This window comes from Photinus pyralis, unplaced genomic scaffold (genome assembly GCF_008802855.1).
Source record: "Photinus pyralis isolate 1611_PpyrPB1 unplaced genomic scaffold, Ppyr1.3 Ppyr1.4_LG5, whole genome shotgun sequence".
NCBI classification, from domain to species: Eukaryota; Metazoa; Arthropoda; class Insecta; order Coleoptera; family Lampyridae; genus Photinus; species Photinus pyralis.
The window spans coordinates 1,601,231-1,618,548 of record NW_022170596.1 but is presented as its reverse complement, the minus strand read 5'-3'; the positions used below and the strand labels follow the sequence as shown (position 1 = coordinate 1,618,548).

Here is a 17,318-nt window from a genome sequence, read left to right as displayed (position 1 = left end):
GATTTAGATTCTTTAGGTTCTTTAGATTCTTTAGATTCCTTAGATTCTTTAGATTTTTCAGATTCTTCAGATTTAGATTCTTTAGATCTTTAGATTTTTCAGATTCATCAGATTTAGAATCTTTAGATCCTTAGGTTCTTTAGATTCTTCAGATTCTTTTAAGATCCTTTATATTCTTTAGATTCCTTAGGTTCCTTAAATTCTTTAGATCTTTAGGTTCTTTAGATTCTTTTAGATTATTTAGATTCCCCAGATACCTTAGTTTCTTTGGATTCTTTAGATTCTTTGGATTCTTTAGGTTCTTTAGACTCTTTTGATTCTTTGGATTTTTTAGATTTTTCAGATTTAGATTCTTTGGATCTATAGGTTCTTCAGATTCTTTTAGATTCTGTAGGGTCTTAGATTCTTTAGATTCTTCAGATTTGTCAGATTCCTCAGATTCTTCCTCGGATTCTTCTCTTCATATTCCGATTTTTGGGTATGTCACATTCTTAAACCGGTTGAACTACTTTTAGAGCAATAATCATAGAGTCCTGGCATTTCTTTGCAATAGGTAGCCTACACCTTGAAGGTGTGTCAGGCGGCCGTCAAATTCCGGGGGGCTCCCCCATGAATTATTTCCTGCGATACTGGTTTTATAAGTCAAACGTGCATAACTTTTGCATGCGACAAGTAATTGGTCTCGAGATCAGGGGGGTGGGGGGTAAAAGTTGTTTTATCTTTAACTGCTTCTATACTTCATGGTACTCTACTAAAAGGTCTCAACCGAAAGAATTAATTAATTAATTTCCACCAACCATAGTCCTCCTCCTCGCTCGACCCCTTATTGTAATAGGATATAATTCCTTATATCTCAAGAGCGGATTGTCGGAGGAGGGTACTTACAAAGAGCAATTGGGACGTATGGTAGAAATATACCCATTGGTAATCTCAAAACTTGCAGTGCAAATTTTTCGAGAGTGGAATGTCCGAGGAGAGTACTCACAAAGGGTTATTGAAACATCTGGACTAGGCATATCTAATGGTAGGGTGAAAATTTTAAGTGCGAATATGTCGAGAACAGAGTGTCGGAATATGTTACTCACAAAGGGCGATTGTGACGCAGGAGTATTACAAAAAATTCCCTTTATCTGCACAATTGGTGGTTGTTAACGTTTTGTCTGTCCCTGTCAGGATCCACTTCTGCGGTTTGGAACTACTTCTAGGGGAATTGTCATAGAATTCTGGAATTATTTGCAATATGACCTTGTAAGTGTCAGATGACTTTAAAATTTTGTCTTCTTAAGGAGGGGGGCGTGGGGTGGGGAGGGGGGGGGGTTAACTCATGAATTATTTCCCGAGGTACTGTTTCTGAAAAGTAAAACGTTCTCAACTTCTACATGCGATGCCCAATTTGTCTCAGATTTTGCATACGTATGCCTATAGTGGTGGCAAGTAAAACTGATGAACATGGGGGAGGAGGGGGTGGGGGCACATGTTCTAGCCTTCAAGGTATTCTAATGAAAGGTCTCATCGAAAAGAATTGGTTCCTACAATTTACACCTCGGAGATAAGTGGGGTGCCCTTTCCAGACTCAGACAAGCTCTGATGGAAAGGCCTTGAATTGGACACTCTGGAAGAAAACCGCTGACTTTATATATAAATATTTATGAAAGGCTTTCTAGAACCTTCTACTCAGTCAAAGAGTTGTTCGGAGACTGTAGGTCTTATATAGCGCTTGCAAGAGGTAGGAGAATCCAAAAAGCTCTGAAAAGGCCGTACAAAGCTTTGGAATTTGCGTTGAAAACTGTGACAGAGACTTAAAGCCTTTGAAAAACATTTAGAAAGCTCTCAAAGGCGTTTTGAAGATCCATAGGTTCCTTAGGTTTTTCCAAGGCTTCCTAGTCCAACTCTCGAAACTCTCTGTAAAAAGCCCAGAAGGCTCTGGAACGCTTTCAATTGCTCTGAACAACCTTCAAATGTTTTAAATGTATAAAACAAAAAAAACTGTTTTTTCCAATGCTACCTAGGAATTTACAATCGAATTGACATTGTCAGGATGTAAGAAGGCAAGCAGGAAACGGTATAGCAACATAATTATTAGCTGGGATTGTGTAAAATAAAAACGTTGTACTATATACATTGTCGTGGTGGCGCGTGCGAAATCAGGAGGAAGTCGGAACACCGTTTGCTTAAGTAAAACCTCATGTACTTCTCGTACACACGTGGTAACCGCACGTGGATGCGTTGAGCCAGATCCTCATATTAAATACATTTTTTTCCTCGTTCTTAATTTGCGTATGTGCGGATCACAACAGGAAGGTGCCACTGATTACGAACGTTTCCGTTTTGGCCATTTGACAAACCGTCTTCGACGCACAACAAAAGCAGGAATGCGATGGTTATCGGGGAACACCAAAAAGTTTTAAGATAAGCCGAGCTACCGCTACATTATTTTTAATAGTCTCCGATAACAAAAGGGTCGCTCTAGACACGGTTAACTTGGAAAGTCTCGTGTTTAGCTAAATGTTTATAAATTACGGCTGACCTTGACGTGATAAAAACATTAAATAAATACTAGAGGTTCACTTAGACGAGGAATGTACCGGAAACTGTGCGGTTCGGGATCACGTGCCGTACACAATTAGAACAAGGGAAATTACCCAGAATCTGTAAAAAATTACTTGGTAGTGGTATAGCGATAAGGATTTCATCCCCCTATTCCCAGTTGACCTAATACAAGTTTTGGCAAAACTCCTTTGGGGACAAAGAAATTTGGTTATTTGTTAAAAGTCATACAATTAGACATTATTTAATACTAATTAACGTTGTGGTCATTGTTTCTTTATCATCCAATTAATTAACAATAGTACATTTTACCACTGTTTCTACTTTTTGCGGCTAATTATAGACGTCTCTTGGTTTTTTCATAGCGTAACTTTTTGGCAAAGTCGACTTCTCCAATAGATCGCCGGTAGATGTGTCCCTTTGAGAGTACCCTCCTCCTACACTCCGTTCTGCGGATATTTGGTAGAAATTAATTCCTTTCGTTGAAACCTTTAATTAGAGTACCTACCATACCCCTCTTTTGATAAATAGTCAGAAAGAAAGGCGCCAGTTGGCAGAAAACAGTTCCTTTTTGTTGAGACCTTTTAATAGAATACCATGAAAGAAATCGCGCAAGGATGTTATAGTTTGTGAAACCCAATTCGTTTCGGTCAGACCTTTCATTAGAATACCATGATGGGTAAAACGTGTATTCACCCCCCCCCCCCCCCATTTTCAAAAATTTTACTTGGAACCCACTAAAGGTATGCGTATTCAAAGTCTGAGGCCAGTTGGTTGCCGCATGTAAAAAGTTATGTACCCCCCCCCCCCCCCCCCTTGAGACAGCCCTTGATGAATTCGTCTGGCACACCTTGAAGATATAGGCTACGTATTGCAAAAAATTCCAAGATGCTGGGACCATTCCCCTAAAATTAGTTCCAAACTGCAGAAGTGGGTCCGGACGGACAAACCGCAAACAATAGCACATGTTTTAATTCGTAAAAAATGCGCTAAAAAAATCAGAATATCTAGGTACATTCTTTTTGGAAGTCATTGGAATTCAATCGAATTCCTTGGAAGTCATTTGAATTTTTTGGAATTCAATGGAATTATTTTGCAGTTTTGGAAGTCTGATGGAATTCTTCTGGACCTATTTTACAGCTTTGGAGTTCTGGTGTGCACATTTTAGCTAGTCTAAAAATAAAAATTTCTGGTTTTTGAAAAATCGAATTTTTTGGTCTTACGAACTATTTTTTTCTGGCGTTAATTGTTGACCTACAGCAAAGCCAATGCCACTTCTCCCCAGCAACTATTAACGCTCTTTACGGTGGCATTTTTTATTTTTTGATCCGACGTTTCGTCTTTACTGATTCATCAACTTCATTTTTTTTAATATGACCCTGATATTCCGATATCATATTCTTACAACTGAATTCAATGGTGTACAGCACTTTACGGTGTAATCCCGACTAATAGGTAATTAAAAATGCGACAATAGCTGCACAAATTTGCGTTTCTTGTGAAACCTAGGCAGAGTAAAGGTGGTAGTGTAAGTTAATTTGTGTCGAATTTCAAAGTAACCCGAAACATAATTTTAGTATTATAAAATTTTTTTGGATTTTTTATTTTTTTTAATATTCCTAAATTAATCTAATTTTGAAAAATGTTTAGTTTTCTTTTGAGTTTTATCTTGTCCGAATTTTTGTCATTTCCAATTTTTCAAATATTTTTAGAACTTCATATCCGATTTTTCTATCATTTTTTAATTATCGGGTGTGTTTATTTATTTTGAAATTGTATGTGCGTCAGATTTTCATTTCATCGAAATAAACTCACCCTGTATAGGTATTGTGTATCAATTAATTTGCATTGTTTGTTCATTATCAACAACAGTACACTTTTTCGTATATCAAAATTAACAGTAAACTAGGGAGGGCCGTTATGGACATTCTAGAAAGAGGGTAAGAGACACAAATTTGATTAAATGGGAGAAAAGTGGCGCAATCAAAGGTCGTTTAGAAATGACTGAAACATTTTTTGGTTTTTGAAATATTTCGAAAAAATCGGATTTTTCGATTTTGCAGCGAAAGAAGGATTGAGGAGGTCAGTTTTGGAAGCATTTGCTAGCATTACTACCAACACAAATCCTGATTAGGGTGTTAGAATCGACACGGTGAGAAGATGCTATCTGCGTTTAGAAAATAATAGAATTTTGTTCGACGATATGTTGTAAATTTATAGTTGTTGTATTTTGTTTTTATTCTTTCTATTAATTGTTGTATCAATTAACAGATTCACTCATTGGATAGCTAATTATTTATTTAAAAAAAAAATGTACCGTATGTTCTACTTGGGTTCAGACTGCAGTGTATCTCAGCTGTTTTTAAAGATAGAGACTTGCAGTTTTCGCGACACTGTGTCACTTTTTTTGTGAAGCTGTTAATAGCATAAACAGAACCATTCCAGGTACGTTGTTCGAACCCCAGTTTCTGAGATTTGACCTAATGTTGGTAATTTTTTTAATGCAACACCCTGTATATCATGAAGGTTAACTTTTTGGATTATTTTTCCTGATTACATGGATATATCACAACCTATATATTTTTTTAAATATTGTACCTATACATATATGTATATTACGTATATCATATTTTTCAAAATTTTGAAATCACATGTCCACCGTGAATAATTTTTATTATTGATTGGTATTGGCTGCCTTAGTTACCATGGATACAATAAACAAAACAGAATCTTCATGAATCCATGGCCTACTGTTGAAAAACTGTAAAATATACGGATTTTATTTTGTGTTCAAAAATTTTACTTGGTTTTATTGGTTGTCGCATGTAAGAGTTTTACTTTCAAAAACATTTCAGGGAATAATTGATCACCCCCCCCCCCCCCCCCCCCAACCAGATAACGAAACTTGATGGCCGTCTGGCACACTTTCAAGGTATAGGCTACGACCTATTGCAAACAATTTTAGGATTCTAGGACCATTCCCCTAAAAGTAGTTCAACACGGCAGAAGTTGGCCCGGATGGACGGACGGACGGACAGACAAAACGCAAACAATAGCGCATTTTTTTAATTTATAAAAAAATAGGTTGTGATGCACTAATGTAATCAGTAAAAAGAATGTAAAAAAATGACACCCGAAAAATAAGACTAAATCCTACAGTTCTATTTTAAGGTTAGCGGATAAAATCATGAATTATGTCTTTTCAATAAGGGAAAAGTTTACGCTTACATGACCAAACAAAATGAACACGAATTATTATTTTCAAAGTATTTAAGACACCGTGTATACATGAATGAAGTATACAGGGTGTCTTAAATATTTTGAAAAAAATAGTTCGTTTCGTGGATAATTGGAAAAAATGAAAATTACCATTTTTAAAAATTTTATTTTAGTAACAAAGAGCTATTGAAAAAAGCTTCAAATAACAGTTGCAAGATTCGATGGGACAAATTCAATGGACGCAGAAAAAAATTTTTTTAATGGCGGTTTCCGAGATATTGACCTCAACTTCCTTATATTAAATGGACGCCATATTGGATTTTTACGTCACTCGATAAAGAAAAAAATTAGTACAAAACCAGTGATACTAAACACTTAGTGTTTCATTTGGGAATCAACCTTACATTTTTGGCTCGAAGTTTACCATGTATTTCTTATGGCAATAATTCCATGGCCGTGTCGATGGTGACTGGTCGAGACAATAAACCAACGAATTTGGTTTCAATCATAATATGCCATGGAATTATTTCCATAAGAAATACATTGTAAAATTCGAGGCATAAGGTTGATTCACAAAGTGTTTAGTATCACTGGTTTTGTAATTTTTTCTCTATCGAGTGACGTAAAAATCCAATATGGCGTCCATTTAAAATAAGGAAGTTGATATTGTCAATATCCCGGACCCGTCATTTAAAAAAAATTGTGAGTGTTGCAATTTTTATTTGAAACTCTCTTTGTTACTAAAATATTTGAACTATTTAAAAATGGCCATTTTCACTTTTTTGAATTACCTATCTACGAAACGATTTATTTTTTTCAAAATATCGCATCGTAATATCCATTAGCATCAAAAACTACACAACTTTGCCAATTTAACCGAATCTGTAAATATATAGCAAAGATAGCCATGATATCCTACTCAATTTAAGACACCCTGTATAGTGTTCAATTAATTTAATGTTGGGGAGCTAAAATTTTGAAGTTGGTTTCCCAAATTTGTTTTGTCAACATCTTTTTTTAGAGAAATGTGCAAACGAAAAACTAAAGTGTGCCTAATGTGCAATCAATGTGCAAACGAAGAAAGTACATGACGTTTTATTATTTTGAAGTTGGAGGGCTAACTTCACGCGGGTAGGATACTTCGGTATCCTGCTTGTGCAGTCCTTATAGCCATTTCCCCCTTTAGTCCAGGGCTTGTAGTTATTACCAATTCGAGAAATTTGAAGAAATTCTAAAATGTAGGTATGAGCGAAGTTGGCGATTAAAAATCTCTCCGTTATTGGGGTCCGTTAACTTGGCCCCCCCACTGAGAGATTTGATAGTCGTATTATTTTGAAATGAATGCGCTCGTTATGCGCTCATATGCGCCACCGATAATAACTCTTGCACCATTATCGTTTTTTAGAAATCCGAAAAAACATTTGGAGGGGGGGGGGGCAAGTGAACGTAGCCCCCCTCCCCCCAGTACGTATTTTGTCCCTTGTAACTAGGTCACCTGATACATTTGGTTATGCGCTCAATTGCGCCACTTGAATTAAAGCTAGCGCCATTACGGTTAAGCCGTGACAAATTTTCAAAAAGTGGGGGGGCCAACTTAACGTTTTTAAAAGTTACTTTTTTTTAACATCGTTTCATACGAAATTGTACTCTCAGGTATGCGGAGGGTCTAGCTTAGCGTCTTCAAAAGTTATTTACGGAAGTGCGCCCATTTTGAAAATATTTTACATCGATTCGGCCTTCGGAGTAACTCCTAAATACAAATTTTTAAAAACCTACCTATTTTACTTTCCCAGAATCGTTTAACTAAAGCTCCCAAAAAACACCCTGTATAGTGTTTCTGAAACACTATAATGGCGCCAAGATTTTTTGTTTACGGCGCATTTTAGCGCATGATGAAAGGTACGATGTAGTAGAAAAAACATGTTAAAAAACGTAACTTTTGAAAACGTTAAGTTAGCCCCCCCCCCACTTTTTAAAAATTTTTTATGGCTTAACCGTAATGGCGCTAGCTTTAATTCAAGTGGCGCAATTGAGCTCATAACCAGATGTATAAGTGGCACAAATACCGGTAGCAAAATGCGTTATGGGGGATTCCGTGCACTTGGCCCCCCCCAAATGTTTTTTCGGATTTCTAAAAAACGATAATGGCGCAAGAGTTATTATCGGTGGCGCATATGAGCGCATAACGAGCGCATTCATTTCAAAATAATACGACTATCAAATCTCTCAGTGGGGGGGCCAAGTTAACGGACCCCCGTTATTGAGTTATCGTGTTCCGGCCAGACAGACAGACAGAAATTGTTTCTTCACTTTAGCCGGATAAGAAGTCGTTTGGGGCACGTTCAAAATACGTCCCGCGGTGAAAGTTGGACAGCACACTTTTTGGGCCTTTCCCTGTTTACTATTCCCCAAATTGGAAGTAAACAAACTCCACCACTAATCGTTTTGTTTATCGCGATCCAAATTCGTTGCGGTATTGCAAAATTCGCGCAAACAAATTAATGATGCAATTAGAAGACGTGCGCAAACTTGACCGTGAATCCTCCCGGTAAATATTATTACTTTTTTGGTTAATAACCTTTCTCCTGTCGTGACATTTCCCCATACTGTTCATAATGGCGTAAAATTCCGTGTTTTCCGCCAGCCAGCATGCGGGCCTTCCTTATCGGGAAAAACGCAACCGGGGGGGTACCTACCGACGACATGCGCCCGTTATAACAATTAAAGGGGAAGGCGATATACCTATATGCGGAAAAAAAGGAGGCTAATCGTTTCGTACGTGTTAAATTAGTTTACGAAGGTGTCATGTTCCGCGCACGAGATCCCATTAGACGTGAGAACTGGGGAAAAACTGAGCGGCTTTATGTGAAAAGTGTGCGCATTTGAACCGTAGCGGCGAAAATTTTCACAATTTGATCAAGGTTGCGCTGGTCGCCGTATTTTGTGTAAAAAAGTCGCGCTTATTTTTTTTTTTAATTTTAAGTCTGTGATTTAATTAACCGCACGATTAGATTACGTTTAGAAATCAGATCCCGTTTTCCGGATTGCTATGCTGTTATTATCGTCCATTTTCGCGTAGATTCTATCATTAGCGTTTCAGGAATGAACACGTTTAATTCGTCGATTTACGGATTTCAAAGGTAGGTAAATTTCGCTTGTTTGTGTGTAATTACGGCCGGGCCTCCCCCTTCCAGGAGGCGAAGCGTTTTAAGTGTTAAAAAAGGACGGGGCGGTGCGACAATCGTGTTGCACAGATTGCCTCTTCTTTTTTCTAGTGTTACACGTCGGAGAGATGGTCGATTATCGCTGGTTTGTCTCGCTTTTTTTTTTTAAATATAACTCGGGCGATAAGTGCACGTGATTAGATTGTTGTACATAAATAATTTCAAAGAGATACGAGTGTTGTTAATTTATTTCCAAATCAAAGGTGCGCGCGGACTTCTTTTATTCTCGCCCTTCCTCTTTGTACATTCGCTCTCCGCTTGATATGTATCGACAATCTACGATTAGCATCGCAGTGCAACAAACAGTTTTCACGTGCACGATCGTTGTGATTGTCGTCGATTAATGGAATCTATCCTCGAGGACCTCTTCAAAACGTAGTAATACTCCGCCCGCGCGATTATTATTAATATGCGTTTCTGTTTGTTACAGCCCTTTGTACTCCGGTAACGTGGGAAGCTACCCCGGTGGAGGGATGCCGTTGTACAACGCGGAATCTCCAGAAATGGTATCGCAGAACCCGGCGCAAATGTGGACCAACTCCGGTAAGCCAAGATGACACCCTTTTCCATTGTAATAATCATTGTCACCAGGTGCAGTAAGCACGAGCCAAGGGTTGCAACTCCCGGACGACTACCCGCGGGTCTCCTCCTCGGGCGGCGCCGGAAACAACAGCCTCCCCGGCTTCAATCGCCTACCCACCTTCCCCAATCACAGGGGCGCGCCGTACCGGGTGCCGAACCGCGTCCCCTACGCCGACTGGCAGTACTCCCCCGAAAACCAGGGCCCGATCCAGTACAGCCTGATGTCGCCCCAAAATAACGTAAGAAATCGCCCGCCGCCCGTCGCGGGCTTATCGGCGGCCGCCTCCTTATCAGCGAGTAAGTGTTTCTTTTCTTTTACTTCGACGTGTGCCATTGCTCGAGGGGGGGAAATAATTGCGGAGTGTAGCCAATTTTAAAAGTATAAACGTGTATTTCTAAAAAGGTGGTTAAAGATTACCGAAGAATGTTTCCGTGATAAGGCAAAAAGCACTCAGTTACTTAACCTAAACGTGACACAAATTAAAACAATATTAAACCAAATCGTCTTTTCAAGAAGAAAATTTCAAGTTCATCGTCCATATACGATTGATTATTAATCAAGGTAGTTTACTAATGATTTTTGTCTCTAAATGATTTCTAATGATCCATAACAAAGTATTGTTTTTAACATCTACGATGATAACGCCGTCAAAACAATGTTTCAGTTAGATAAAGCTGAATCATCCCAAGATGTAATTTTAATCTTGCTTACACCAAAGCGGTTTACATCAATTTTCAATTCTCAAATTGCAACTTGAAATAAACGCATCCGGCGGCTTTCGTGTTTCTGTACTGATATGACGTCATTTTTTACTAACATTTCTGCCACAAAGAAATTCAACTTCTTCCATCTGTTCTCAAAACTGTCCTTGATTTTAAAAAGAAATTCGATAAATTGCTGTAAATAACCATTGTTTTTTTTAATTGTTTACTTCTATCAATAGTATCTTGTTAAATATTTGGGAATATTTTAACCGATAACCAAGTTGTAATGCGCCTGCATAGAAACGAAATTACGATAATATCTCCACGACCTCTCGAAAGATGGGCAATCGGAATTTGCCCCCATCAAATCAAAAATGACGGCTTTTCAGATCATGATCTGGAACAAATTGCGGCCCATGCGGTAATGTTTGAACAAAATAGCCTCGTGGTGCTATAATGGCTGTATTTAGTGCGGCAATTTTGTGAAGTCAGGGTTGGCGATTATGACTTGAACATGGGCAACACTGCAATTGTCGTGCAACAGCGCAGTTTTTGTTCGCCATGAGTTCGGCCGATCGTTCGCCAAAGCAAATTGTTCTCAGCAGAGCCGTCTTTAACAAATTGGGAGCCCTGGGCACAAAAATGTACATGGTGGTGAAATTTTCAAAATAAATAATTTATTATTAATATCTGTAATACCACTTTAGATATTTTAATGAAATTTGGCATGTATGTACTATGTATCCAGACTCCAGTGGCGTTCGTACGGAATTTCACATGCCCATTTTGGCAGACAGTGATGGTACGCCACTGATTTCTCTGAAAATAAAAATTATTTTTGAAATTCCCAATCATTTCTAAGCAAATTTGATCCCTTTGTTTTTTTCAACCCGATGCACGGTTTTCGCTTAAAAAAATAAAAACCGTTTCTCTGCATGATCATGACAATATCATGCAGCGAAAACGATTTTCTTTTTAAAATCGTGCGTCGAATTTAAAAAATCAAGCGATCAAATCTGCTCATGCTTCGTACTTCGAATTTTGGAACTTTTTCAATAAAACATTAAGAAACCTACTTAAAGTAAAAAAAGAGTTATTGCTTATTATTGTAGTAGGCTGCGCCTGTCACAATTATTAATTCTGTTGACGAGTTTTTATTTTTTTAAGCGAAACCCGTGCATCGGATTGTAAACAAAGGGATTAAATTTGCTCAGAAATGATTGGGGATTTCAAGATTTTTCAGAGAAATCAGTGGCGTACCATCAATGTCTGCCAAAATGGACATGTGAAATTCCATACGAACGCCACTGATAGAAATTAAAAAAATGTGGTACGTTAAAAAATGCCTCTGGGTACATAGTACATAGATGCCAAATTTCATTAAAATATCTGGTATTACAGATATTAATAATAAATGATTTATTTTTGAAAACTTTACCACCACCCTGTATCTGAAAAGTTAAGACGTTTAGGATATAGGTTCATATGAAGTTTCCTTTTTAAAATGGGCCCAAAAATCGCCCCCTTAAATATTGACATTCAATTATGAAACACCCTGCATATCTGGGTAAATATCGATAACATTTTTCTATTTGAAAGTTGTTTAACATTTTATTTCCCTTAATAAGGCAGTTGTTTTTATTTAAGAAAACAAATGACTAACGAAAAACAATTGAGTTTTTTTAAATGACAATGCTCTTCTTCATTAGGCCCATTTGATAGCGATTTTTTTTCTCTTTTCGATGATATAGCATGTTAGTACCCTTATTCAAAAAAAATTTTCACATGTAATACCACTAGTGCTTGAATTATTTCCGGAAATTTGTAGAATAAATGTAATTGTAAATAATAGAATAATTCAAGCACGTGTGGTATTCGGTAAGAAAATTTCACACCATATTGAACCTCAACGACTTATTTGAAAATTTGTTCTCTTTTTGAAAGTAGATCAAGATAGCCTTTGGATGACATTTTACAGATTTGAATTGAAATTGCCGTTCGTTGACAGTAAGTTTATTGTGAGCGTGAACGAAATGATTCGATTCGGTCAAGAAAATAGAGAAGCTATTCGTAGCGAAATTCAGTACCTAACGCCCAGAAGTCAAGTGTTTGGAAGCAGTTTACTGACTTTTGCCCTGAAAAAAGTTATGTGTTCGATAGGGAAAACATCTGTGGAGGAATTTGGCAATGATTATGGAAGATTATGGATTTAATATCTACCCAATTGTGTTTATTTCTGCTGGAATACTTTTTTATAACGCGGCTAACTGACGTTTTACGCCAAAACGTTCTCTTATGACTTCAAAAAATTTCCACTATAATTCGCTGTAGGTTGCCCCTGCAGGCAAAAATTTCCGATAAATTTCATTGGTCGAAAATGGTTGGTGTGAAATTTTCATATATAATACCATAAGTAGTCGAAGTATTGTCGAATATTTTTGAGGTGCTGTCACGAATGCTAGTTACGCTGATTAATACCACGAGCGCTTGCGCGAGTGGTATTAAAAAGCGTAACTAGCATGAGTGGAGCAGCAGCTCAAAAATAATCTACAAATACTTCGACTACGAATGGTATTCGGAGGACTATTCAATGAATCAAAAGAAAAATTAAGCATAATTACCCACGCGAATGTATTTCCATGACAACAATAAACGTCAAAATAAATTACGGAAGTTGCTTTTCATTTTGCTATTGATTCTATTCGAACTTTTGTGCTCCAAGCTAATTCGTTATGAGTGATCAAATTAAAAGATGTGGTGATAAGTCGGTTGTCGAAATTGATTAACAAACTAAGAAGAATGTTCCGGTTAATACGACAAAATTTCGCGTTATTTCACTGGTGGAAGTTTGACAAATGTCATTGAAAAATCGCATTGAATTGTCACTTATAATTGCACAAGAGGTTTGTATTTTACCGAGTAAATTTGGGTTGTTTAGGTAATGAAAATTTGTTGCCTAGCAATTAGACGAGAAAAACTGTCAACTAATAAAAATGCGACACCGCAGGTGGAGCATTTTTAGGTTGACAGTTTTTCGAGTTCAATTGCTAAAAGGAAACAGATTTGAATTGCAACAACCCAAATTTACTCGGTTTAAATACAAACCTCGAGTGTAATTCGGCAGGACAATTTAACGAACAAGAAATTCACCAAACTAGTCAATTATTGACAGACGTCAAACTAGTCATATGGGTAAGGATAATGCGATTATTGGTTCGAAAATGAATAAGTGAAAAAACCACTAGTGCATTTGTCGCTGGAAAAGTTGCAGGTAACTTTTGCCGCTGTCAAAGTGACAATTACACTGCGGCTTATGCGATTTTTTATACATGAGTTGAATTGTCACTATAATAATGTTGTGATTGGCTAGAACGTATATGAATGACTGAAATTGAACATTTCTATTGGTTTCGAGAAACGTCAAAAAATAATCAAAAAAATTTACGATAATTAGATCAATAACATGAATCCAGATATCCTACATCAAAATAAAACAACTGAACGTGTGCGTTTCTTATTAAACCTTGAAGACAAAACGAAATTAGTAGTAAAATCCACCATTAATTGCAAGGCAGTGGCATAACCTATCACAAAAGCTTGAAATAAAAATTAATTTCTTCTACACTGGTGCTAACGTGTTACGTCATTGAAAAGAGAAAAAAAATCTATCAAATGAGCCTAATAAAAGTGTACATTGCTATTTAAAAAAATTCAATTATTTCTCGCTATCAGAGCCGTAACCAGATTAGTTACGAAGAACGGGCAAATAAATCTACAGAGCGGGCAGGCGAAATATTAATAATTCCCGCTGAATAAATTCGTTCTTATAGCGCAACCCACGAAAGTGGGCATTTCCGTCCGTGTGTCTGTCGTTCCGTGCTATAGCTCAGTTTGCTAGACTTCGAGTTTTCGCTATATGAAAGCTTGCGAGTTCCAGGTGCGCAACTATCAAAAATTAACTTAGGCATTTTCTTGCGGTCAAAATCGTTATTTATGCGCCCAATTTTGTTGGGAAAAAGATCAAACTCAACTGCTGGATAACCAAGAAATGATACATGTGTTTTTTTGGTGACCTAAATATTTTTGCCCAAAGGTTGTCAAAATCGATATGTGCATCAATTTTCTTGAGAAATTCGATTGCTCAATGCTTAAGAAGTGGTCTATGTGTATTTTTGGTGACATTTTTTTGGGCAAAAAATATCAAAATCGTTATTTGTGTACGGATTTATAGCTACATCTGTATTTGGATAATAAATTAAATAGGTTATTTTGACCCAAATAATTTAAAACATCCAAAGATTTCATGGAAAAGGGTAACATACTAGAATACAGGGTGAAAATTTTGTCTGGAACATCAGCTTCGAAACAATTTTTTTTAAAGAAGCTTTTTGTGAGATCCACAATTATAAAAAGTTTGCTACGCACTTCAAATTTGTGGCCAGTGGCGTACTTCTGTATGGTCATGGGGGTTTATTATTTTTTTAATGGCAACCACTAGTTTTCATTACATATTCTTGAAAACTAGGTACACTTTTTTGGATATAGCAGCATAAAGAACTGATGATATTACATAATCAAATTGAAGAGAAAAATTCAAATTATAAGGAAAATGGTTGTGTTAAAATTAATTTAATAATTTCAAAAAACGTTATTCTTTTGTCTACCGGAGCGTCTACAGAACTAAGAGTCACCTTTTTTAATGGACAGCACTATTTTTGGAACGGTATTATTAAAAAATGAACATAAAATAACAAGATCAAACTAGTACCATTATGTTCATTTAATGAACAAACTATTGTATTTAATTTGAGATTTTTTCTTAAATTTGATTAAGTAGTGCAATAAGTTTTTTAATAATAATAATAATAATTTATTAGACCTTTGTAGCTATTTTTACAATAGATAAGGCTAGTCACACAAAGAAAATCAATAGGTATAAAACACACACATTGTACAAATATTGGACAAACATTATTATTTAGATGACATTCAAGTACTCTTGGATTGTGTAACAACACTTTACAATGAGTAGGTCTTTGAGCACATTTTTGAAAGTGTTTGTGTTAGTGATATTCTTGATGTCAGGTGATAGTACATTGTAAAGGTAACACCCTGCGTACTGGACCGACTTCTTGAATTTTGAGTGATGGCATTTCGGAAGATACAAATTATCTCCAGATCTAGTGGAATATTCATGGTTGTCACGGTTTCGTTTTAAAACTAGTCGGTGTTTATGAATGTACACTAAAATTTTTAACAAGTAAACTGACACAAAGGTTAAAAGTCTATTATTTCTAAACGTGTCTCTACACGATTCGTTAAATTTTAGATTGTATATACGCCGGATTACTCGTTTTTGTAAGGTAAACACTCTACAAGCTTCTGTTGCTTGTCCCCACACGATAATGTTGTAACTAAAAGCAGAATACACTTTGGCATAGTATGCTGCTATATTCAAAAAAGTGTACTCTACGAATATGTAATAAAAACTGGTGGTTACTATTTAAAAAAATATGCCCCCTTTGACCATACAGAAGTACGCCACTGACCACAAATTTGAATTACGTAGATTGGTAGCAAAATTTTTGTAATTTTGGATACCATAAAAAGCTTTTTAAAAAAATGTTGTTTTGAAGATCTAGATAAAATTTTCACCCTATATAATGTAAATTCTTCTTGCATTTATGTCCCACTCGTTTTGACTTTATTTTTCGAAACAAAAAACAAATCTGCATAATGCCTAATGGTTGTGGAACTGTACAGAATTGCGTCAAAATACTTAGCAATCGTCGTTTTTGAAATATTTTGAAAAAATCGGATTTTTCGATTTTAAGACCTAGTTTTTTCATGCGTGAATATTTGACCTAGAGTAAAACCAATGACACTTCTCCCCAGCAACATTTATTGCTCTTAGGGTGGAGTTTTTAATTTTTTATTCCGACGTTTCGTCTTTGCGGAACGATCATCACCTTAATTTTTTTTAATACGGCCCCGATATCAAATTCTTTGAGCCCTTTTTATTCTGAATTCAGCAAGGAATTAAATGATGTATATCATTTTTCATTTGCACTTATGCTTCTAAGTAGATTTTGAATCGAGAAAAGATTCGATCAAGTTACCAAGGTCGGCTGTTTGGAAAATGTGGCCCTGTTCATAAGCTTTCAAGTGTTCTTTTAATTTTATAATCAAAAAAATCAAAAAAATGTCTTTCTCTTTACACAAAACAAAGTCTTGAGGTATAACCACGATTTTAACAATTTTTGACAGCTAAATAATTAAAAAATTTTGGTTTGGTTCCCAAGGTAGGACCACTGTCGATCAGTAAATAGTAATCTCTATTTTTGTTACTAGTTTCAGTTGCACTCACAGTAGGTCCACAATTCTAGGGTTTTTAAAGAGGTTTTTGCAAATTAAAAAATCACGATCAGAAGTTAAAATGTTCAAAAATTCTAATTGGCCACAGATTCCACCCAAAAAAGTAAAAAAAAAGGACATGGACACTTGAAATTACTTTTTTGAAACCGTATAGTCAAGATTCGAACATTTTGTGGTATCCTAAGGTTGTGTTAAATATTGAAGTTTCAAAGTGATGGGAGAAGAAAGATAACATTTTCTTAAAGTCGAAAGTTTCTTCTAAAATTCCATAAGCGTGAAATTTTACGACTTTCGGCTCTTTGACAACAAACTTTTCAAATTTTACTATTTTAAAAAAATTGATTAAGCTCATTATCTGGAAATAGTGAGAATCACTGATTGTTTTTGAAATTGAATGTATTAAAAAATTTCATTATATACTTGTCAAAATTTCGAATTCCGAAACATTTTGAGAAAGCTTTTAAAACACTAAAAAAACACTGTTTTCTTTAAGTTTATTTACTTTCAAGTGCGACTGAAATGTCAAAAGTCAAAAAACCAAATTTGGAAAATTTGTGTCATTACTTTGACAGTGGCGCAAGTGAAAATTATTGCTAATAAAAATTTTTTTAACAATCACTTCGGGTAATCGCACTTTCATGCCATTTTTTCCTTCAAAAAATCATT

General features: G+C 36.0%; 1 protein-coding gene across 4 annotated transcripts in view; it reads left to right on the top strand.

The window, feature by feature from the left end:
* The window catches only part of LOC116170356 (transcription factor GATA-4-like), a 94,634-nt gene that overhangs the window by 66,565 nt on the left and 10,751 nt on the right, over positions 1-17,318 (top strand). For all 4 annotated transcript variants that reach the window (XM_031486687.1, XM_031486686.1, XM_031486685.1 and 1 more), the window contains 2 exons: positions 9,421-9,533; positions 9,582-9,869. In XM_031486687.1, the coding sequence (XP_031342547.1) occupies positions 9,421-9,533; positions 9,582-9,869 (401 nt within the window). The remainder of the gene's footprint in view (positions 1-9,420; positions 9,534-9,581; positions 9,870-17,318) is intronic.